The sequence below is a fragment of the Diplotaxodon limnothrissa genome, linkage group LG11 (assembly GCF_057381915.1).
Source record: "Diplotaxodon limnothrissa isolate DT_005_m linkage group LG11, D_limnothrissa_male_GT1.1, whole genome shotgun sequence".
NCBI classification, from domain to species: Eukaryota; Metazoa; Chordata; class Actinopteri; order Cichliformes; family Cichlidae; genus Diplotaxodon; species Diplotaxodon limnothrissa.
The window spans coordinates 27,436,694-27,461,687 of record NC_140606.1 but is presented as its reverse complement, the minus strand read 5'-3'; the positions used below and the strand labels follow the sequence as shown (position 1 = coordinate 27,461,687).

General features: G+C 42.6%; 1 protein-coding gene across 2 annotated transcripts; it reads left to right on the top strand.

Moving 5' to 3' along the window:
• Positions 1–8,619: 8,619 nt before the first annotated feature.
• zbtb7b (zinc finger and BTB domain containing 7B) lies at positions 8,620–23,809 on the top strand. Of its 2 annotated transcripts, none has more exons than XM_085365584.1 (3): positions 8,620–8,660; positions 21,987–23,065; positions 23,182–23,809. In XM_085365584.1, exons 2-3 carry the CDS (start codon positions 21,993–21,995, stop codon positions 23,807–23,809), a joined length of 1,701 nt encoding a protein of 566 aa, XP_085221710.1. In that variant the 5' UTR covers positions 8,620–8,660; positions 21,987–21,992. The 2 variants fall into 2 exon arrangements, with proteins under 2 accessions (XP_085221710.1, XP_085221709.1); XM_085365583.1 differs by lacking the exon at positions 8,620–8,660 and adding an exon at positions 20,321–20,389.
• Positions 23,810–24,994: the final 1,185 nt, after the last annotated feature.

Genomic DNA, 24,994 nt, shown 5'->3' with positions numbered 1-24,994 from the left:
AACATAAAAAAATTTAAAAATTTTAAAAAAGATGAGGAGGAAAACCTCATAAAATGTTGGCCTTTGTGTTGTGGTGGGTGCCTGAATAGCAGAGCCATGGATATGCAGAGTTGTGTCAGAGTTGGCACCAGACAAGCCGTGATCTCACGAGGACAGATACATGTTTGCATTCACTCTAGGATGTGATTGTCTTAGAACATCAGGTGTTCACGTGACTCACAGCCAAGCCATCGATCAAGGATCCAGGAGAAAGACTTTAGGGGTCCTCAGCGGGGTTGATAAGGCGGAGTCTAAAAAAAACATCCAAATGTATACATACATATCTGTGTTAGTGATTGTTGGAGCAAGCTGGGGAGCTGAAGTGGAAATATGCTGCAGTGTATCTACACAATAAAACGGGAAGGAAACAACGTCTGGGAGTCTGGAAAAAAAAATTAAAAGCTAATGAAAAAAAAGCAATACTTGTGACGCATTTTTCTCACTAATTAAACAGGAAATTTCCTTGACAATAATAATGAATGTGGGAAGATATTAATTGTTTTCCTGTTTGAAGGAAAGTCACGATGACAAGATGCAGGCAATAGAGCAGATACTTCCTTGTTTCCAGCTCCAACTCCCTCTTGCCTCCCATTCTTCACCAAAGTGTAATATTTTCTCATCAGAATAATAATAATTATACTGATATAGCGTTTAAAAAGCACTGTAAAGTCAATATTCATATGAATTTGAAAAATTAGGAGCAGTCCACTTGTAGTTTTGTTGTCCCAGGTGCGTGGTGTTTAGTTTTTGAACAATACAAACCTTTTAAATCTACATGTTCGCTTTGACAGCTTCTGTAAATTGTATTTTTTTTCTTCTCTGTGTGTGCGTGTGTGCGTGCGTGTGTGTGACACACAATACTGCTCTGCTGTGCATTGTGGTTCACTTGATTTCTTTCTTTCTCCACCCGTCTCCCTGTACTGTAAATACGTGCCTCTCTGTGGGTCTGTTGTGTGCTTCCTCACTCCTCGGTCTCTTTGTCTTTCATCTCGTGTCTGTCTAGCTGCCTTTCATCTGATTTCACAGCTCTGGTCGCTAACTGTTTCTTTGACGCTCACAGACTCACTCCCTTTCTCTCAGTTTGCCCGACACTTTGCTCTCTGCTGCCGTCAGCCTCATGTTCAATTAGCGGTTTCCTTCTTCTGTCGCCCTATGACACTGTTTCAGCACAGTTTCCAGTGATGTTTGATGTTTTCTGTGGGTAGCAACAAGGCATTTCTGTCTTAATCCCTGATACCATGTTGCCTAGACGATATATTTAAGGACCAAATGTTTTATTTTTTATTTATCACAGCTTTAGCTTTTGGAAAGAAAAGACGGCTAATAGTGCTGCCAAACTGATGATCATAAGTGTGACACTGAGGGTGATGATTTTCTGCTTGTGATGATGATGATGCTGACATGATGATGATGATGGTGTATAGCTGGATGTAAGAATAAAGTGGATTTAGGTATCATCTTGTGAGTTGTGAGCTTATTGTGTGTGTGTGTGTGTGTGTGTGTGTGTGTGTGTGTGTGTGTGTGTGTGTGTGTGTGTGTGTGTGTGTGTGTGTGACATTTGGACCATTTAAGCAGGACTTTTACATTCATAACTAAAAACTGTTATGAACTATAGTTATAGTGGTTCTGCCAGAGGTTTTTTCCTGTTAAAAGGGGGTTCTTCCTTCCCACTGTTGCCAAAGCGTTTACTCATATAAGGATATATGATGGTTTTCTCTGTTTTCTTTGTATTATTGTAGTCTTGATTTGTTGTTGTGATTTGGCACATTAGAAATTAAATTGAACTGAACTGAATTGGGTTTCACAAAAAAGCTTTACACTGTTAAAAGTGAACTCTCCACAGTAATAATTGTTGTTTTGTTGTTTAATCATGCTCAGAGCTGTGACTGAGCAAACACTCCCACGCAAAAAGATTGTCTCACAGATTTTCCATATTTTCTTTTTTTTAACCGAACACTTCAATTATACTTTGCATTGTGTTTTTTTTCCATCAAAAAGGTGTAAATGCTGTTGTAAAGCTTTTACCACACTCCCAGAAAGACAGTTTACAGGAAAGCAGCAGCATAATTTGCATAAATCATGGAATTTAAAACTCAAATTGACTTGTAGTTGACTTGTTCTTTGTAACTGTAGATTGAAAATGTCCCACCAATTTAAAAAAAAAAAAAAAAAAAGTATTATGTCATTTTCATTAGAAATAGGTTTTGATTCTTAGTACAAAAAAAAAAAACAACTAAAAAAAACAAACCAAAACAAAAACCTCAAGTTATTACTGTTTTATGTGAAATATGAATCATGGTATGTGTTTCAGCCCTACTGAGAAATATGGATTTTTTTGGTAGATCTAGACATGGTCATTCTTTGAAATGCAACAGATACCACATAGAAAAGAAAAACAATAACATAGGCTTGTTTAGGTTTTATTGGACACATCTGACAAGAAAATCCTTGTAGCTAATATGAAGGTAGAATCATATGTGCCGTTTAGTTAGAAAAAACTAACCAGTATTTTGGGGCAAGAAACTCACAAGTTTGTTTTTTTTTGTTTGTTTTGTTTTGTTTTGTTTTGTTTTTTTCAGATTTTAGTGGCAAATCACAGCGTACCCATCTTCTGCTGGCTGCTTTTTACAGGGTAGTGTGCCATGTCACAAAGTATAGATAATCTCAAACTGGCTTCATGAACACAACAATGACTTCACTGTACTCAAATGGCATCGGCAGTCATCAGATCTCAATCCAGTAGAGCACCTTTGGGATGTGGTGGAACAGCAGATTCACATTATGGACGTCCAGCTGACAAATCTGCAGCAACTGTGTGATGCTATCATGTCTAGATGAACCAAAATCTGTGAAGAATGTTTCCAGCACCTTGTTGAATCCATGCCATGAAGAATTAAAGCAGTTTTGAAGGCAAAAGGCAGTCCAACCCACTGCTAGGAAGGTGTACCTAATAAAGTGGCTGTATAAAACATAAACAATTAAGAAGTGTTTCTTTTTCAGATTGGGATTTGATAACTGCATTTTTCTGTGTAAAACCAACCACAACAGTCAGTAAATTGTAAGTTTTAAATTATCATATTCAAGAAAAGGAAATTAGAAAATACAAACTCGAAACTTGCCTTTAAATTTAACTCGAGCACAGAAAATAAATCAACGACTGCTTCCTATCACTGCCACTAACCAGCATTTTGCTTTACTTTGAATAGATTTACTTGGATGGATTATCCGCACACAGAGTATCACTTGAGATCCGACTTGGACTTGACCTCTGTGACTCAGCCTTGGAGTCATACATGATCTCTGAGGATTTAGGACTGAAGGTTTGGTGACTCAGGTCCAGCTCTGCGCAGTACAACCTCTACCTGTGTGGGATGAATGACTGGTGAAGTGTCTCTCTTCTGCCTCCCACTCTAGCTCTGCTGCTGCTGCCTGCTGCTCATGGATCCCCAACCCTAATCCTGTACCTCTCCGCAGAGGGCAGGCACGCTCACTTCCAAGGTTAAGCTTGTGAATGTGGGGACACTTAAATCTCTGCCGCTCTTGAGAGGAACTAAATGAATATCCGCCTTCATGAGGGCGGATTACATTCCCACTGATACACCTGCTAACTTTCTGTCTCTCACATGTGTTTCCCCTCCCCTCTCATTAGAGTCCAAGAGGTTTTCAACAGCACTTCAGCCTCTGAGGGCGTCAGAGAGGGAATTATTTTTCACATCTACAAGCTAAGAGGCATTAAAGTATTGGATTTGCACTTGTTATTATTATTTGCACTGTGTTTAAATAGCCCCTGCAGAATCTCACAAAGCAACATTAATGTTTCAGCAAATGGATGAGTGTCTGACTGTAAATATTTCAGCTTTTTCGCACCTGTGCTGGCATTTTAAATGAGAGGGAGGTGTGAGGCTGGAGGCTGTGGATGGAAACGTGCTTCTAAGCACATTTACACAATTACATAGTGAAGCAGAGCAGGTTTCTGGTTGGAGGCTCTCAGTTCAGCACACTCGGGCCTGCCGGTGGTGAAGTGACCACTAGATGGCGACGACGCTCTAAAAAACAGGTGAGTACAGCGGGGTAGAAAACGAGCATCCCTGCGAGATAATCGCATATGACTAGTATGAATATGTTTCAGTATGTTTCATAGAGTGACAGGTGAGCACAGGACAGCCAGGAGTCTGTGAAGTGAAGAGAAGCTCACAGTGTGGAGTCAGGAGTGTAGCAGAGGTTAATAAAGGCAGACCAGCCTGGATTACCAGCCGTGAATAGAGGCGGGGGGATAAACAGGACTTGTAATTGCTGCTTGGCTCTGAAATAGACTCAGATTAAATCTACCAGGCTGGCATAGAGAGTTTGTAAAGGTTTGTACACCCAAAACATATGGTCAGGTTGTAAAATACCGCACTGTAACCACACCAAAACATTAAAATGTATCAATAAAAACATCCGGTAATCTCACCTGACAGGTTTTTTTTATGAACACTTTAAATTTTCATTTTTCCCCCTTCTCTTCTCTTTTTTTTTTTTTTTTTTTTTTTTTTTAAATAAAACACTAAAATTCAGAAACTGGGCTTCACGTACTGTAATAAATTTAAAAATAATAGAAAAGTAGAATAAGAATAGAAATTTTTTTTAAGCAGCAGCTTTTTAAAACGCCTTTTGGGAGGTCCCGATCCTGCGCTTCTGAACTACTGTGCAGCCCTAGGTGGGGAATAAGGTGCATTTATGTAGCGCGTAACGTGTTATTCTGGTAGCACAACCGCAGCACAAGCACAGATTTAAGGTTGGAGGAGGGGGGGTATGGGTGGGCTCGCAGAGTTCACCACAAAAATATATATAGACTTCCTCCACCTTCACTACGAAACCCACCGACACACACTCCGGGAGCTACAGCAGACAAGGACAAGACTGAAGCTTTGAAAGAGCGAGGTGATTCCCATAACCACTTCAAACACCAGGCGCAGGTTTATACGTAAGTCTTGAAAGTTCAGTAGGGAAATGAGGCTGCTCTTTAGCGTCTGTGGCTGTGTCACACACACAAACACACACATACACACACACAAAGAAAAAAATATACCCCACTGCTCTTTCTCTGGAAAAAAAAAATCATAAATGAGTTGCTGTGTTTTGCACTTTAGCAGATTATAGCGTATACTTCCTTTTTTCTCCTCTCTCTTAACTGATTCACCGATTCACCAAAAGTCATTTTTAAAAAAGTCCCTTTAACAGTTGCCCTTTGTAGACACCACATTGGATGTGACACATCCTCTATACGAGTTTCATTTATCATATTCGTTTCCGTTTAACTTGAATCATCGATCAGCATCTGCCCTTGCCTTTAATTGGAGTTGGTACCCTTTCTCTTGGCTGACTTCCACTGCTCCATCCCCTTGGTCACCTCTACTTGACTTCTCGGGAATATTGCTGAGTCACGAGGAGGGCGAAGGGGGCGATGTTTCGACTCAAAATACCCGTGCCTGTGACAAGTAACCTGCGCAAATGGGCAGATATCCTTCAATCCGCTTTCAGCGCCCACTTTGCTCTGCTCACCTTTGCGCGGTGATGCCCAGAGGAGAGAGGGGGAGGAGCGGGGTCTCCAATCCTGCCCACCTTTCTCCTCCCTCCGCCGCTGACAGCTCGACAGACACCGCTGCTGGCCTATCGCGCCAGAGCCGGACCCCTCTCTTGTCCTTTCTCTCCCTCCCCCTGTGCCCTGCCCACCCCGGCGGTCTCCTCTCCAGCCCTGCCAGAGCCAATCCGCGACTGGGTGTAAGTAGGGCAAGCCGCTTCCTGGTTCTCAGAAAGGAGGAGCTGGGAGTCGGAGTGGGCCAGCGCAGGCAGAAGACAGGGGGACAGAGCAGCCCAGAAAGCCGGCGGTCTGCAGAGAGAAGAGGAGAAGGGAGCTGCGAGGGAGGGGGAAAAAACGCCGACGCACAATTTGGCGAGTAAGAAAACCTCGCAGGTGTCGAGCTGAGGACGACAGGAGCGGTGAACCCCCCGCCTCCTGGCGAAGAAGAGGCGAGAGCTGGGAGCATAAAAAAAGAAATATACGAAGTAGAAGAAGTCGGCAGTGTGGGACGAAGTAATCCAGGAAGTGTGGAGGCCGGTCAGGTGGGAGGCGACGAGCCAGGACAGGTGACACACCGGCACTCAGGTAACTATTCACCTGTCTGCCCTCGAAATGTCAGCAAACTAGAGCAATCCTGTAAAGTAAATGTTGTTTTTAGGGGGCATGGTTTGTTTGTTTTGTTTTGTTTTTTCTGCCGTGACAGCACCGGCTTGCCTCGGGCGCTTTCGTCCCTCCTCCCTCCTTCCCGGTTTCTGATCGGGGTCACGGGAGGACTGAACACGTCACGGCTACTCAGTAACTCCCGTCGACATTTATTAAAAGCGTTTCGGTTTACTTTTAGAAGCGCACAGAGCCACACATGCTCTCACAGTTCTTCTGTTTTTGTGGTGGGCGAAGCAGGTGCTGCAGCCGCTGTTTGTTACGTGCGTCTGCGCGCGGCGGCGGCCAGGTGAGCGACACGGAGCAGGGTCGGCGGGTACATTTCTGGAGACTGGGCTGCTAATTATAGCCGAGAACACCGGCTGACATCCAAAACCTATAACCTGTTCTCACGCACATCACCTGCCTCCCTGCGCCACTCACGGGCACGCGGTGCAGTGGATCTGCTGGATTTAGTCTCTTGCGCCTAAACGAGCCACCCTCAGTGGTCTGTTAATCATCATTATCATCATCATCATCATCATCCCTACGGCGCACCCAGTGTTTTATTTTAATCCTGTCACAATCCTGTGTTACAAAGGCTGTAATATTAGGTTAAGGCTTCAGCCTGCATCATGGGTGGGGAGGGTTGTTATATCAGTGGGCTTCTGTATGTGTGTGTGTGTGTGTGTGTGTGTGTGTGTGTGTGTGTGTGTGTGTGTGTGTGTGTGTGTGTGTGTGTGTCGTTGAAGAGGTAACCGTGTTGCTGACTTGCCCCTCTGACAGACCGGCCTAACAAGCTCAACTGGCTTGGGTTTGGTTTCCCTGTGCTGTGAGCAGCTTGGTTGGTTAAATCTTTAGGCGCCCTTGCAGGCAGTTAAAGCCCCGTGAAGCTCCCAGGCTCAGGTGTTACTGAAGGCTTCTTTATTTTCTTCCTTCTGTCTCACCTCTGTGTCTCTGAGGGGTGAGAGTGGGTGGCTGTGAAACCAGGGAAGGAAGGTAGCAAAAAGACAAGAAGGAGACCATAAAACAGCCTTTGTACTTTCTGTTTTCTTTTAGTGTGTGTGTGTGTGCGCGCGTGTGTGCGTGCGTGCGTGCGTGCGTTCTCTGTGAGCCGGTTACCATCATCATGTGATGGGGCATTTCTAACACTTACACTGGGTTGGCACCACACATGGAAGAGCCATCAGGGTTTTGAAATAATTTCTTAAAGCCAGCTCTGTTTGCCCTAACTTTGTCTGCAACATAATTAGACATCTGTGTTTTACCACCCCCACCCTTGTTCCTGGTGTCCTAACATGACCTCCATCTTGGCCTGCTGTCTGCATGCCTGCTTTTTGTAGCCTTGGATATTTCATCATTATGTTTAGTCTTAATTTGCAGAAACATGAATACTTACTGTCCTTCAGTTAGAGAGCTGGGGACATTAAAAAAAAGAAGCCCTCATTACTTGTACATGGTATGTTGCTAATCATGTTCATCTAAAAGGTGTGTGTGTGTAGGGGTGTGTATTTGTGTGTGGGCTTTCCCAACCCTACTTACAGTTGGAGAACTTCTTTTCCGAAGAAGTCAAAGTAGGAAGCAGTTGGTTTCTGTCGGTGTATTTTTCTTTTTCTGTTCTTCTACAAGAACTCCCCACTCCACTCCAAATTACATCTGGTGCATCATATGATAACTTGTGGGTGTGCAAGTGTGTGTGCGTGTGCGCGCTTATCCATATGCAGCATAGCTAACCCAACATATCTGACAAAACAAAAACGAAACGGGCGTCGTTTAGTTAGTCAGCACCTTGTGTTTTTCTTTATCAGTTGATCACATCTCCTCTCTTTGTTCGTGCACCCTTTAGTTAAAGGTAACAATCAAATTAAAGCTCCAGGCATTGTGTTCTTTGACATTATTGGGCAAAAATCAATAACAGCCTCTCTCACACTGTAATTCAAGTGCTCTGAGAGAGAGCGCTACACTCCTGCACCTCCTCGGGACTTCGTTTTCAGGCTTTAGAAAATCTAAACTATGACAGGAAACCAGTCACAGGTATTTTATAAACCAGATCAAAAGAGTAGCACAGAGCAGTATTAAAAAAAGTGAAACTTAGACACCGCTTTGGTTTAAAAAAGAAGTTAAAATTGTGTGTGAAGCCAACAATCACTGTACACTCATTTTTCTAGTCCATAACAACTGTTCGTTTGGAGGAAGGGGTGTATAGCAGAGAGAGAGGACAGCTGGTTTGTGTGTTTTCTTTCTTTTTTCTTTTTTTACTGCATCTTTCAATTTGATAATTCAAGCATTAAAATCTTTTTCTTTTTCAGGTGTATGACATCTGCAAACCTCTGAGCAAAAAACCAAAGAGTAAGGGGTCGTGCAAAGGAGAAAGAACAGAAAGCAAGAACCCATCTTCTCCTGGGTTTATGGACTGGAGGTAGGAATCTCGCACCTTTTTATAATATGACTTACACTGTAAACACGTGTACACTCAAGAAGAGACTAGCACTTATGTGGCAACTGGAGACCACAAAATGTCAATAGATTTCAGGCGGGTGAAATAATCAGTAGCAGCACAAAGTGGGCAGGTACAGAATTATCCTAATCTCAGCTTTAAGGTGAGCAATTGAAGCAATTACCAATAGGTGTGAAAAATACTGTTGACTGGCATGTGGCACATAACCTACTCAAGCAGGGTACGGAAAGTCCAGCAGCAGCTGTCGGCTGCAGAGCGACGGCAGACGAGCAAAACTGAGGCTTTTGTCTGCATATCACTCACTCGCTCCGTCTTCCCGACACTTAAGCTGTCAGGCAGCCGTGCGTTACCGTGTAATGGGAAAACGATTATCTTGAAATGTTGTTGTGTCATCCAAGCATATTTGAAAGCCAAGGTCTTAACACCTGTTTCGAATGGCCGCCCTCAGCAATGGAGAAGAAATTGTGCGTCAAGGAGTAGACGGAAATGAACAGTACAAGTGGAGATAACACTTGCAGGACATAAAAGTTGTGTGTGTGGTGTTGAGTCACAAATGCAATTGTGTGAAGAGTGTGAAAGGAGCTTGCGTCAGTGCCTATAAGGTCACCTCAGGAACTGATTTTCCTGTAACTTCAGGATGCACGTCTCTCCTAATGTTATTCAAAAGTTGTGACTACACGGTGTCACCCTGCTAGACTTTTAAAAAAAACCCATCTTGATGGCATGTGGTAGTTATATTAATTAGCTCCCCTGCAAGCTCATAGATGAATTAGACAGCGACATTAAATTGACACGGTTTAGCAGTGTTTCTTATCCTGTAGCTTGCTAAAAAGTAATAATGTAATTCTGAACAAATTATATGCTATTACACAGAATTATTTAATAAATATATATTTATTTAAAATGTATTTTGCTATTTAATCTCCACCAAAATGTCATATTATCGGTGCCGCTTATTCAGAGCTCCATTTGCACTCATTTACCACGCTGAGTAATACATACATGACTAATTTGTGCGATATCAGCCAAACATACTAAATCAAACGTGTGTGTGTGTGTGTGTGAGGGGTATCCTCTGGAAACACTGGTCTTGGTGGGCTGGGAGCAGCATCGTGAAAGCATCCGTGTCCTTGGAATAAATATGAGCTGAATAAAGTGGTCAAACAGTTAAATATTTTATAGGCAACCTGGAAGTTAACTCCACTGTGGTTTGTCGGCTGCAGATGCTCTACTGGCTTTTAAAGATGGCTCAGGAATAATGCCAAAAATAAACCCTCATGTTTTTAAACCAGGCTGATGATATTTATAAGTTTTTGTTGTTGGGAAATAAGCACAAAGGAGCTTTAAGGACATCATAACAGTAATGTTAGACATAATCACATAGCGGAGGACGCAGTCTTCGAGGATTAGCGGCTCCTTCAGCTTCAGGCAACAATATGCTGGCTAATTTAAAAACATGCAATTAAAATGGAACGAGAGACATGAATCTCATTCATTCTTTTTTTTTTTTTTTTTTTTTCCTAAAGCTAAATGATTATTCCAGTTGCGATCGTGAAATTGAGATTAGCAAACAAACCATGTAATGAATGGATATTTTTGATATGCCTTCTGACAGCATAAGGTCAGATCCACCTACTGAGAAAGCTGAGCTCTAGAATAAAGAGCTCATGACCGGATTACTGATGCTGATTATTATTTAAATGAAGATGTTAGAGTTTCCTGTCAATGTCAGCAAGATGCCACAAACCTACCAACATTTGTGCTGTATGAAGTGCAGTTCCAGCCACGCTCGGTGCATATTTACCTGTGTTTCAACGTAATCCAGATAACGCTGGTGTTTAAATCCCACTGAATTTTACCTTTAAAACAGCTGCAGTTCTGTCAACTTTCCCTTCCTCTTAACTGTCATAGGAAGTAAAATGTATATTAATAAAATGCATGATGTATTGTTTACATGTTATATGTTTAGCTATAAAGAGAACACTCCTCTTTGAAGGAAGCATGAAAATGCCTATATGTTATGTAAAGTTATCTGGACTGAAGGTTAATTTTAATTAGGTTTGAATTTGTTTATGACTTTATCATGTGACTGTGTGTGTGTGTGTGTGTGTGTGTGTGGTGGGCAAGTTGGTGTGACAATTCATGTGACCACTGCTTTGCTAGAGTATGACTGGTGACTACCATGTGTCCGTGAAAGGGTGGGTATAAAGGGAAGTGACATTGAGTGGTCTGTCAGGCGAGGAAGAGAGTCACAGACCTACACACACACACATGCACACACTCTGATACATGCATGCACACAGTTCTGGGAAATGCTTTAATTAGGGCATGTGAGCCCATATAAATTCCCCCTATTCAGACATGGGTCTTTCAGTTTCATATGAACCGACTGAGTGGGAGGAAGGTGGGGGGGGGAGAGAGAGAGAGAACGGGGGATGGAGGATGGAGTTGAAAGAAGTCGAGGTTTCTTTTTTAGCCCCAGATATCTGAAGGTGTCTCACCCTCTTTCTTGTGTCTCCTTTGTTCTCATCCAGCATCACTCCGACACCTTCAGTAGTGCCCTGCACTCTGACTTGTGTGTGTGTGTGTGTGTGTGTGTGAGAAAGATGACAATGTCTTCATCCAGCTCTTTATTGTCAATATATCCTTAAATAAATCCAATACTGTAACTGCGCTAATCAGATCTGTACCCGGACGTTTCCTCTATTTAAACATACATGGTTTTAGACAAGTTGCGCATTTTCACCATATATGGCGGTTGTTTCTCCACTTTAAAGCTGTAATGACACAGGGGTGACTGCATGGTGTCCGTAATCCAGTCTGCAGCGACTACAGTTGAGTCTTGCCCCCACTCGATCTGTGTCAATAGAGGAAGTTATGTATCTGCCATTTCCTCTTTTCAGTCATGAGTTTCTGTAGCATTTGACAGCCCTCCCTTGCTCTCGACCACCAGCTTCACAGCCCACGCCACCCTAGTGTTAACCAAGGAGCAGGTGGCCGTGACTCTTCTTCTTCTTCTTCTTGTAACGAGTTAAAGAGAAAAGGGGGGGCCTGAGGGAAAAAAACAAAAGCTACAGACTGAAGGAGTGATCGTGATTCAGCTCTTCTAGTAACAGTGCAATTGTTTCTGTACACATTGAGCGGGCGGTTATCATAAATAGGTACAATGAGACAACACTTCAGGGAAAGTGAGAATAAACACCCAAACATGTGCAGGCAAAGGGAGTCATTGCAGCTGAAACTGACCCCTTTCATGTGCGCTGCTCAGAGGGGAACTCCAGCTGCAAATGGAGGCGTTCATTCCAAAAGGCTGCACATCATCATCCCTTCTGGAAAAAATCTAATCACTTTAGTTTTTGTAGTTTTTGTTTTAAAATGTGAATTGCATTGTTTTTACTTTAAATGCGATTTAAAATAGAAGTATTTGTGGACCACAAAGTTTTGCTGAGATGTTCGTCCATCATTCAGGCTGCATTGGCTTCACTAACTGATCATTTGATCAGCAGTTAAAGTTCTCGTTTTCTCTCTTTTTTTTTCTTCTTCTTCTTCTTGCCTGGTTTCTGATACCACAGCAGTGGGTGTTGCAGTTGTACACCAGTCAGCTAAACGGTAAAGCCCTCCCTGATGCTGGGCTGAAGTTCTGATAATATTTCAGGGATTGTAGTTACAGTAAATACAAGCGGCCTCCTCCTCTTCCCATACAGTTGAGCCAATTTGTCAGGAAAGTGACACATTGTTTGGTCATATCCTCTGGTCGTCTTTCTTTCTTTTCATTTCTACCAGTCTGGCAGCGTTCACCTGTTTTGTTTTGTTTTTACACATTTTTTTAGTCTAATCTTCCCCTGAGCCGTTTCTCGATCATTTCTCGTGTGTTTGTCTTTCATTTATCTCTCCATCTGTTCTAGTGGTCGACCATTTTTTTTTTATAGAGCACAGGAAGAGGAAATTGATCAGGATCAGTTAGTTTTTGCAACATTTCTCTCTGTGAGGATGTGTGTGTGTGTGTATGTGTGTGTTCAGCCCTTTTGCAACATCTTCCTCTGAAGTGGGAGTTCATTTGTGCAGGACAACAGAAGCTGTTAAGACCCTCCCACTGTTTTGACAACTTTAATGTAATGGACCCACAATTACACACATGCCTGTAACAATATTGAGTGCTAATCTAGGTTTTTCAGTCGATTCAAGAACCCCCCTTAAAAGAGAGGGAGAGCAGCATTTCACTTAAAAGTACCGCAAGAATATGTTGCTGAATACTTTCACGTAACTTTTTGCCCCATCTACTGATTGCCATCTCCAAAACCACCTCACCTGCTCCACCTACCACTGCTGTTACTACATTCTCGAGCACCCACAGGAACACACACCAAAATTTATTTTAAAAATGTTTTTAAAAAAAATTTTTGGCTCAGGTCTACAGTAATTTCTGCAGCACAGGTGGTGATGGGGTCGTGTTTGACTGCATTGGGTTGATCACATGGTTAAACCTCCCCAGCAATCTTATGAATATAATTTTATATCCTGCACGGCAAGGCTGAAAGCTTCAGTCGGACATTATATTATAAGCGGCTCCATGAGGAGTATCGAGCAGGACAAGTTAGTTTTCATTTAGCTCGAGGAGAGAACTGGAGATGTCGAGTATAACGTGCAGGGAGACTGACGGGAATTTAGATGTTAAATGTGTGATTTAACATCTAAAAGAACTCATAACGATATTTTTATTGTACCGCTACAAAACTGTGAATTGTTTTTTGTCTTTTCTTTTTCTTTTTTTCTGGCCAATTAATTACCCTAAAAAATACAACACAGAGCGAATGTCTAACTCTAAAAATACTACTTTTTTAAATTACTCTTCTTATTATCACGATATATTACAACACATGTACAAGCATGTTATTTCTATAATTTTCACAGTACATATATTGTATATGTACTTGCGTTTCAAAGCCATGACCAGTTATTGAAACTGATTTACATTGTAAGTTCTTATATTATAAACCTGTTGACAGACATCCTCTTATACACCTGTGTGTACAGAACATAAAAAAATTAGGAAAATGATTATAGATGTATTTTAAATATGTGTGTGTATCATTGTAGTATATTGCATATGTGTTAAAAAAAAGTGTATTTAAATATTTTATTGTATTGTTTCTGGATTCAAATTTTTGCCACTTTTTCTTTTTTTTAGTTTAAAATTTACGCAGCTGGGGGACTTTAATCTATTTGCAAATAAAACATATTTATTTTATAATGCAGGTTGTTTTTTTAGCCCCGATTACGTTGCAGTATCGCACTAGCGTCGATTGAAAGTATGACTGAAAAGTGACTTCCTAGTTGCTAATGAACTCTTCTACTGTACCTAATTTAAATATTCTCTCAGGTAATGTAAAAAATTAACACAACATATTTATATATATATATATATATATATTTTTTTTTTACACTTTTTTTGTTAAACTCTTCATGTGATTTCTCATCTAAAACTAACTGTGAAGATGTCGGGTTGATTTCTGACCACAGTTACTGCACCGGGTGCAGTACGCCTACACAGTTCATTTGCTCTACCTGATTGGCATGTTTTAACACTCCTGCTAACTGATGCATTTCTGTATGTCTGACGTTTAGTTTTTTTGTTTTTTTTGTTTTCTTTTCTTGTTTTCACATGCAATCGCATGTCGTCGTTCTCTCAGTGGAAACATTCCTCAACTTCATCAGCTCAATTCGACTAATCAGATATAAGAAATCACACACACACTCAATAAGATAACATTTCCTGCTTTTGCCTATTAATTGATGCAGGGTGCGGCATTTAATTCGCCCACACACACCTTGATGTTTCAGCGTACACGCACAGCTGTGGAGTTCTGGGGCTAGAAACTGCTGACCAGATAAGGAGCTAAAAGAGGGGGAGAGCAGAGTGTGAAACCACTCTGTCAGCATGCCTACTTTCTCTCTCACACATCTGTGCATTTTCTCCATCTTAGGGTGAAACTCCCTTTTGGTGATGCTAATGATAGAGGTGGCTGCTACCCTCAGACATCTGCACACACACGCAAACGCATACACCTGCAAGGACTCGGCGACTTCCTGTGGCTGCGTGCATGTGTTCACCTCTTGCTCTATCGCTCTGTTTACCTCCCAGTCTTCATGTCATGGCTCCTCTCCCTTCTCTTTTTCTGTCTCCCCCCCCCCCTCCTCCCCCTCCACCTTCCTCCCCTCCACCTTCCTCCCCTCCACCCCTTGTAACTTAACTCTCTCGACTCTTGTTTCATGTCTCTTCGCTAACACAGATTGTTCGAGGCTGGGACTAGATTTTCCTGTCTTAACCTCCTCTCTGCTTTATCTTTCAGAGTATCTCAACACCCACTCCCCATTCACTCACTCACTCGCTCTCATGTGTTTCTCCTCCCCCATACCCTCCTTACACTTGTTTGATTTCTAAGAACATGTGTGTTTTTAGAAAACATACCTCCCTCATGTTCCTTTTTTAACTTTTGTTGCCTCTTCTCAAATCTCAGACCGTTTTCCTTCCAACCTCAGATTGATTTCTCCTTTCCGTCTCCTTCTTTAACTGGGGCAAACAAACAGAAGAATTTGACTTAAGGCTGATTTTGGGCAAAGAAAATAAGCACAAAAATCTTTTTGTTGTTGTTTTGTTTTTTACAGAAATAAATTGAAACTGCTTTAGAAAATGATTCAGAATGAAAAACATGTAAAGTTCAACTTAAAGTAGTTTAAACCAATCTTTAAACTAATCATAACTAAATCGTATCTTCCAATGTTCTGTGTTCCTTAAATCTTACTACACTTTGTTCACTTTTATAGTTTTATTACACATTTAAAAAATGTTTGAAAGTCTTAGCGGCATCCCCTCATTTCCTTCTCCTCCAGATGTCAAATAGATGCTTCCACAAAATTACATTAAACTATACAAATAGAATAGCTAGCATGAATCCTGTTTCCTAAGTTACAACAAAATAAAACCATGACTTTCTAGCAGTTATTGCTCAAAAGCCAACCATTTTGTCCCTTGCACACTGTAATGTCATTCGTTAAAGGTTTTCAGTATAGAGCCTTTGGATGCATAACTCTCATGTGGTAAAGGGAAACATAAAAGCCTTTTATTCCCATAGATGTCAGGTTAGAAGCTGGTGGATATTACACAATGTATATGTGCACCCAAATGTCTTGCCCCATGTGCTGATAAGCTGATAATCCTCCAGCAGATTCACACCGGCGTTCAGGTCTGGCATACAAACCGGCTGCTGTTGTAGCTCGCAGTGGAGTGTTGTGGTGTGGGAGGGCGAGGGGATAAGGGCCTTCGCTCTGCCAACCAAATGAATAATGTAATGTGTTCTTGGAACTAAGACCACAGCGTGCGCATGCGTCACACTTTACACACACACACACACACACACACACACACACACACACACACACACACACACACACACACACACACACACACATCATAACGCCCCAGTTACAGTAAGGACAGAGGAGGGCATGGTTGCAGGGGCACTCTTAAATAAAGAAAGAACAAACTTTGCTGAGTAACATCAACTCAGAGGACTTCTCTTTTTTCTTTCTCTCTTTTTTTTTTTTTTTTCTAAATTCCTCTTCAGTTATTGCAGGTTGCAATCGTTGTAATTATCATGATGGTGTCTCAAGTCTTGTCTTTGACAAATTCAAATGGCGATTCAAATTCACCCCCCTCACTGCGTCTGTTTTTATATCTCCTGGTGGGATGCAAATGTTCAGTCCGGAGGGAAGTGCTGGGACACACAGCAGGTGGAGTTTGTGTTTTATCTCCCAGCAGGGACGAGCTGCTTTACTAGAAGACCTGCCCGTGTTCGTTTAGTTTTGCTTTTTATGCCGTTTTATACACAGTTGTCACTCCAAATGGTTTTGCGCCCCTGTAATGCCTTTGAGAGCGCTTAGCCTGGCTGAAAGCAGCGGTTCTGGTTTGGCAGACATTATGTGTGTATACTCTCATCTCTTCTCATCCCCCCCACGTTTCCTCCTCCCCCTACTCTTTCTCAGCGAAGGTGTACCAGTACCACATTCAAGTCATTACCCCCAAAAAAGTAAGGTGTAAAGAAAAAAAAAAGGTTGAAATCTTTCTAAACCCTTTAAATCAGTCTGTCAAACAGAGGAGAGACTTGGTGTGAGCCGGACGAGGTGTGTGGAGGAGAAACGGTATGAATTTGAATCTTATTTTTCATGTGTTTGGCTGCTTTGTTGTTGTTTTGTTGTTTTTGTGGCAGAGGTTGTTTAGCATCATGATTTGTTTTGTTGTGGTTTGGATTAACTTTGCGCTAAATACGGGGTTTTATATGAATGAAAACACTTGTACACGTGTTTGTTTCTTAGTCACTGTGTGTCTCTGTAGGAGGAATTTCATTTCATACAGAAACTCCGTCTGTAACGAGGACATTTTATAATAATTTATTCAGAGCCGCTGAAACGCATCTGTGTGCTCCCGTCGAGTCACTGAACAGCACAAACGTTTTGCACATAGCCACGTTCAAAACTGTTGCACAATTTTTCTTAAGCCTTCTTCCAATTTAGATTTACCTAACGACTTTGTAAAACTCTAAAATCGATCCATAAACTTGTCCGTCTGCTAGCGCGAGTACTGAGAAAGCCATCACAACACCACAAGTGCTCATATTAACCAACATGGACGGACACACACACACACGAGCAGGCCACTCTGGAAAACATCTGACATCAGAATTCATAAAAGCTTTTCTCCTTCTCCCTCTCTCAGCCACAGTTTTCTGTGACTAGTATAAAGTCATATTTTCCCCCTTAGTGCTGGAGCCTGATATAATTGAGGTGGACTGGGAAAACTTACAGCCTTTAACGGAAAATAGGAGCCATAAAAATAATACCAACAGTTCTAGTTCCAGTTACCACACGCTCTCTGTGTGTGCAGTGGGATTTCAGCATATAGTCGATGGATAGTATAAGCTGCTTTTATACTGAAGAGTAAATCTTTGTGAGCAGGTTTGGTCAATCCTGCAGCTGTCGTTTTCCTGGCCTCCACACAAACTGCTCTCTCTTTCTGTTGAGCTGGTGGACAGTAACTGTGGATTTAAGTTTCCATTTCCTCTTCAGTAAAAGCAAATCCACGGCAGATCCTCCACATTTCTTTGATTTCTTTCTTCTTCTTTTTAAAAAAAAATACATTTCGTATAACCTGCAGGTTTTTTGACCAGTGGCCTTGCAGTTAGATGGAGATCCAAAAAATGATTTGAAGTTGTGATCTGTATATTTAAATAAACAAATAGATCTTTGTTGTTAAAAGAGAGGAAGAGTGTGCACATAATGAAAGCAAGGGATGAGGAAACCGTCAAGTTGCAGAGGTGGTACATTCCTCCACCGTCGACAAAGAGTAGGAGGTGAGAACAAAAAAAACTAAGAAAGAGATGAGATACAATTGTTGGAAAGATGACATCTGTCGCATTAAATGTACAGAAAATCAACACAATCCAAAATTCCATGGGTTAAAAAACTTGACTTTTATCTACTTTGCATGCTCACTTTATTTGTGTGTTTTGGCGAGAGTAAGAGTGACGTTCAAAGACACGCCTAAAGGCAAACAGTCCTATCACTTATTTGACTTTTAAGGTAACAAGTCCTGTTTAACATGAATAAACTAAGAGTGACAGTTATTAAGAGTTAGGCTAATAGCTGAGCACTTGCTTGGAAGCTTTCAAGTGCATGACAATATGCGTTTGTGGTATCAGCCTGTGGGCTGGTTTAACATTAGTTACAATGTGTTGCAAGATTCAGCAACTTATGCAGACATGTCCTTCGTAAGCGACGAAAACAACCAGAAACAAAGTCACAAGGAACAAGAAGGGGGGGAGACACAAAGAGTGTGTAGTTTGTGGCTGTGCATGTCATAATGTGTCAGTATTAAGTGACTCACAGGCAGACAGAAAATTGATGGGAATCGTTGAAACTTCTATGCAATCTTATTATTTTCCGAATACGTCTGTGTTCTGAGGAATATGCCTAAAATAACAAGCTTGAACCACCAACCTCCCATGATGCTCTTTTTTTTTTTTTTTTTTTTTTTCTCTCTCTCTGTCTCTCTCTCTCTTTCTCTCTCCCCTGTGCCGGAAATTTAATGTGCACCGTTGTTTGCTCCTACCAAAACCCCTTTGTTTCTCGCTTTTCTGCAGGGCTTCAATTTCTGTTTTTTGAGTGACTTTTTGCTTGCTGAGAAGCATTTCCAAATATTACACTGTGTGCTCTGTGTTTTTTTGTTTTTTTGTTTTTTTGTTTTTTTTTAAATAAAGAATCTGATTTTAATGGCGTGATTACCAGTGATGGAGCTGTTTGAACACAATTTTCTGCTCCAGTATCCTATCTGCTTAGTTTCCACTTTTTTTTCCTCTTCATTATCTGTTCTATGATGGCCTAAAACATTTTTTGTTTTTTTTAAATGTTATTTTACAAATTCAGAATTGTCCGTAAAATTTCAGGAAACTGTGAAAAATGGATGTTGCAAAAGGGACATTTTTATCCTTCTTTGTCCAGCACATGCTCTAAAAGTCAAACTTATTCAGTTTGCAGGAATCTAAGATGAGGAAAAGCGGCTAACCCTCATTTGTAATAATCTGAAAATGTCTGATATTCCAAGTCTGAGAAATGTGAATTTTAAAAGAAAAAGTTAGGTGTCCAAATAAACAAAAAACAAAATTGAGAAGGCCGTCTGAACGTCTTCACTCTTCTATATCAGCAGTTAGCCCTACATGTCGTCCTTGATGCCTCAAGTTCAGCGAGATAATTCTTTGTACAAGTGCGTTGGCTTCAGAAATATTAGTAAATATTTGTAACAGAATCTTTGGTGGTATTTTCTGACAAGTACCCAGTGACGTTCAACACGCCTAAGTTTCAAAGGAAGAGCACTTTGCACCAGTTTGTCTCAGTGGTGCAATGTGATATGGTTTAACTCTCATATTGCACCTACCTCACTGTTTTAATATGACTCACAATGCCAATATGATTTTGGTTCTTACACGTTTTTTTTTGCGTTCTTTGATTTTACCAAAAAATACTTTTTTCTTCTATTATTTTACATTTCACATGGTTTTGGTTGCATGTGCTTATTTCCTTCCTGCGAAAGTAGTTGTACTAATGTGCATGGTCTGAAGCTGGATGGGTATTAATGCACAGCAACCGCAGCGATGCCATAACCTTAGCCGCGTTGCGATCCACGTACCTGTTGGCCTCGTACTTGTGAACAGGGAGGGGACGGCAGGAAGATTATGTTTATCGGAAAGTGTTCGGAAAATGGGCCGTTGGGTTTTGGAGAGAGGGGGCGCGTAGGCGACTTTGGGGGGGGAGGGGTATCTCTCAATGTGTCTTCGTCACCCTGCACCCTCTTTTGGTACGACAGGAAGGAGAGTGAGTGACAGAATGTGCGAACGAGGTAGACATCCCCAAGGATGAACGCTTAACCCCGACTTCTGACAAAGAGATCAGACCTTTTAAGTTGTCTGCACATCTGAAGGAAGGAGGAAATAGGAAAAAAAGAGTGGTTTTGAAAGAGAAAGACAGAGCGAGGAGGAAAGTGAAGGAGAAGACTTGCGAAGAACGAAAAGATGGAAGCCGTGAGACAGACGCTGCCTCGTCTCCAGCTGACGGTCCCCATGCCCATAAAGAAAGGGAAGGTAGGACTAACATTTACGACCTCTGGGTGGGTTCGTCCTCTCACCTTCGCACGAGAAAGAGACGGTTTGAGAAATCAAAAGGACCACAAAGTTTGCAAAAAGGTACCGGCAGGTTCTTGATAGGCATTTCATTAATTGCCTGTACTTTTATTTTATTTTCTCGTTGTTGAATGGGTGGGGTGCATTTCTGCGTGACTTAAATAGCCTGTCGTTAAGATCATCACATAACTGGTTAAATCTAACAATGGTGGGTGGGGGGAGCCACAGATTGGCACGCTATGTGTGCAAGTGCTCATGTGTACTGTGTGTGTGTGTGTGTGCCTGTGTGCTCTTGTGCATGCACGTGTGTGTTTTAATAGGGTGTGTTTTGGAGCAGGTTAGTCAGGTGGATGTACTGTTGTTGAGCAGAGCCCTCTGGGCACTGTGTGAACACTGTTATTGGATGGCCAGGGGGCTGCCAGTTGCTATGGGAGGGAGACGAAGGGCAGGGAGGGGGAATCTGGAGCGTGAGTTGTTTGTGGAAAATCTGGTCTGCTCAGGTGTGTGAAGAGATATTGTCGACCAGGTACAGTGTGGACAGGGTGAGGTGCGAGCTTAGGGATCCAAAGAAGGGAGTTGTTGGGTCTTATTACTGTCACATCTCACAAAGGGAAATAAAGAAAGTCATTGTCCTTGCTTGACGTTCATTACGGGATTTTACGTTCAACCCACCGCTCATACTTCTTGTCGAAAAACTGGTTTCTAACATATCCTCACGCCACTTTTAAAAGACAAAATACAAAGACCGCGTTATGAGAGTCACTGATGGACCTGTTGCAACTCTAAAAATTTGTATTTGACGTCAGATTATTTTCGTCTTTATTAAAGCTTATAATTCTCTTACTGTTTTTTTTTTTTTTTCCCTTCCTCATTCTTTCACTGGTACTCCCCCTTTCACCCACTCTAGCCTGTCACTTCCTCCCTTGCTTGGGTTTTTTCCTTCTCTCTCTCTTCCATCAGCCCCTCTCTACCTGGTATTTTATTTCAATCAGCTAATGTTATAAGGGTTTCACACGAATTAACCTACTGCCCTCTCGTTACGACGCCTACAGCACATTACATAACCTTGTGTCCTTTCCTCATCTTCACTGTCGTTTTTGTTTTATATTTCCACCGTGTCACACATGATTTTATTTTTCTGCTTCCTCTTGATTTTTGTATTTCATTTAGCTCTCATTCAGTTGCCTTCATTTGAACTTTTTCTCAAATGCCCAGACCTCTCGACATCCACCAAAAATCACCACCTCCTGATTTAGTAACCTGGATCAAAAGCACAGGGAGAGTGAGGCGAGGAGGATCATGAGGCAGAGTTGTTGTTGTTGTTGTTGTTGTTGTTGTTGATCCCCGTTTAAACTGTACGTCAGGTGAAAGGGGAATCCTAGCCTCAGTGACACTTCGAGATTTATTTTTGGGAGATTTAAGTATGACTCTGTGAAGGATGGTCTCTTATTTTTAGAAACTACACAGCAGTAACCTGTCTTTCTTTAAAAAAATGAGCCTGTAATTTGCTCACCCCTCTGCTTCTGCACATAAATTGAATTACCTTTCTTTCATGTAGGTGGCAATGTCTCCAGGAGAGGACGGGCTGATTGGGATTCCCTTCCCGGAGCACAGCAATGAACTGTTGTCCCACCTCAATGACCAGAGGAGGACAGGGCTCCTGTGTGACCTCACCCTGACTTCCCGCGGGGCACGCTACCCGACGCACCGCTCGGTCATGGCTGCCGTCAGTCTGTACTTCCGCCGACTGTTTGGTACAGAAGAAGCGGGCGGCGAGGGCGGAGGAGGTTTCAGCGTTTGCCAGCTGGATTGTGTGGCACCAGACGCCTTGGACGCCCTGCTGGAGTTCGCCTACACTGCCACTCTGACGATCCCCAGCTCTGGGATGAGAGATGTGCTGCGAGGGGCTCAGCTTCTGGGCATCCAGTGTGTGGCTGACGCCTGCAGAGACATCCTGGGGGAGACGGCAGAGGCCGAGGGGGAGGCAGCAGAGGAGCAGAGAGTTCAGCACACAGCTACTGATAGAATGGTAGGGGGAGAGAGGGTAATAGAGAAGGCCTCCAGAAGAAAAACAGACAGAAAAAAGGTGAAAAAAATTGGGCCATATCACAACATCAACTCCTCACCTTTGAACCCGCCGCCTGCTTCTCCCATCTCGCATCCTTCACCTGCATCCGACAGCTTCCGCTCTCTGCCTTCTACTCAGCCTCCTAGCCCCGAACGCCACGAGCTTCGCCTCACGCCTGGCCAGAACGGAGATCCTAAAGAGATTAGAGAACCTGGCAGAGGGGCTACACTAAACGGAGGGCTCCCTTATTGGCTACAAGACCGCCCTCGTATAGCCCACCCACCTCCCATACCGCCCCTAAATGACAAGCTGTCAGGGGATGAAGAGATTGAGGGTTTGGGCGAAGATGGTATGCCGATGGGAAGCACCTCCATGCCTACCTCTGTAGCTGATCGTGGTGCAGCCCCCTCAGTAGTGGGAGGGGGGAGAAAGAGGAAGTCTCAGACCCCACAGCAATGTCCTGTCTGCCAGAAGATCATCCACGGAGCAGGAAAACTGCCACGACACATGAGGACGCACACTGGAGAGAAACCCTTCCAGTGCAGTGCTTGTGGAGTCCGCTTTACCCGGTACAGAAACTTCTTACTACGATAATCAGAATGTGCTCGGTTGTTGTTGGTTTTTTCATCTTTTTTTAACTCTTTCTACCTCTTCATGATTTTGTCTTCTGCTCTATTTTCATCAGCAATGATAAGTTGAAGATCCACATGAGGAAACACACAGGCGAGCGCCCGTACCCCTGCCCCCACTGCCCTGCTCGGTTTCTGCATTCCTATGACCTCAAAAACCACCTGTCCCTCCACAGTGGGGCGCGGCCCTTCGAGTGCCCGCTTTGCCACAAGGCGTTTGCCCGGGAGGACCACCTCCAGCGTCACCGCAAAGGTCACAGCTGCCTGGAGTTACGCACGCGTCGCCCCAGACGTGGGCCCGAGCTTGTGGAGGATGAGATCGGTGACGGAGGCAGGAGGGAGCAGTCCAACCATCTGGAGGCTATGTCTTTACAGCCCCACTCCTCTACGTTCATCCCCCGCACAATGCTGGAAGGGGGAAGTGGCTCCGGCGCCGGTCCTCTAATATTTCCAGGTGACATCGAGAGGGAGCACTCTCTCGCCCTTCAGGCTCTGGCCCAGTTTGGGTCTCAGAGGCTGGCCAGCTACCCCGAGCTTTTCCTACGAGGGCTGGACATGCGAGCAGGCAGGGAGGCGGAGGGAGAAGATGCAGGAAGAACCCGCTCGCCAGCTACACATCGCGACCGGTGGGCCGAGGAAATGGAAGAGGAAATGGGAGACGAGGAGGCAGAAGAAGAGGAATAGTGAAAACAGAACGTCTGTTTGACTGATCAAGTGTGTGTATGCGTGTGTGGTAAAACATCCACAATAAAAAAAAAATAATAATAAGATCACTCAGGTGGCTGGACTAATTACCTGCTGCTCACCGATAGAGAGCGCTTAAGAAAACAAAGATTAAATGAAAAAATATAATAAGAGAAAAATTGCAAAACGGGTTTTCTGCGATATTTTAAATGTTTGTCTTCTGGTTGTTGGCATTTGATTGAATTTTTCTTTTAAAATGTATTTCTTGTTTGCCGTTTAATTTCATTTACTTTAGGTTTGAGCTCTTTCTTATGTCTTGATTTTATTTTTGGAAGCTGGTGTGTGTCAGTGTGTGTGTGTGTGTGTGTGCGCGTGTGGTTCCTGGGATGCTTTTTACTATGCAAACTAAAATCCAGGGCTGCGGCATGGAGTGATAGTTTAAGATGTATATTTTAGTTACAAAATATGTTGATTCAGGTGCACTTCAGGAGTCATATCAGCTGGATCACAACAATGAGTTTGTGTGCCCTGTCCTCTGGTGGTTATCAGTGGAAATGCAGTCTAAGTAATTAGACTTTTTCTGTGCATTGAAAGCAATAATCTTACCTTTTTTTTTTTTTTTTGTTGTTGTTAGTTGTTGAGTGAGCTTTGATTTGGTGCATAAACCAAAGATTTTAGGTTTTCTTAAGAGGAGATGAGAGAGGTGAACTGTAGCCAATGTTGGGTTTGAAGGCAAGAATCTTCCCAACTGTTTTGATAGCCATGAGAAAGAAACCTGCTTCTATATTTGAGTGTTTAAGAGCTGCAGAGCTCTGTGTTAAATGCCTGACCAAAAAGAGACAAAGTCTGGGTCAATGAGTTGATGCTGATAAATGGTAAAGACAATTCTCCCCCCCACTCCCGAGAAGCTGTGGACTAAAGTCTTCCAATGCACTCACTCGGGTTCTTTGATCGAAGACGACGTGCCCCCACGCCCTTTCTCTATTTATTTATTTATTGATATTTATTAAGGTTCTTCCGCTCAAACTCTTTTGTAAGACCAAATAGAGGGTTGGACACAGATCTGATCCGCTCCTCATCCAAGCTGCATTATGCTAAAAATCTTTCCTTGTGGTCTCCATACACCTCAAAGCCTTTTTACAGGCAGTGTCTTTGTTTTGGGTTTTTTTGTTGTTTTTTTTGGCC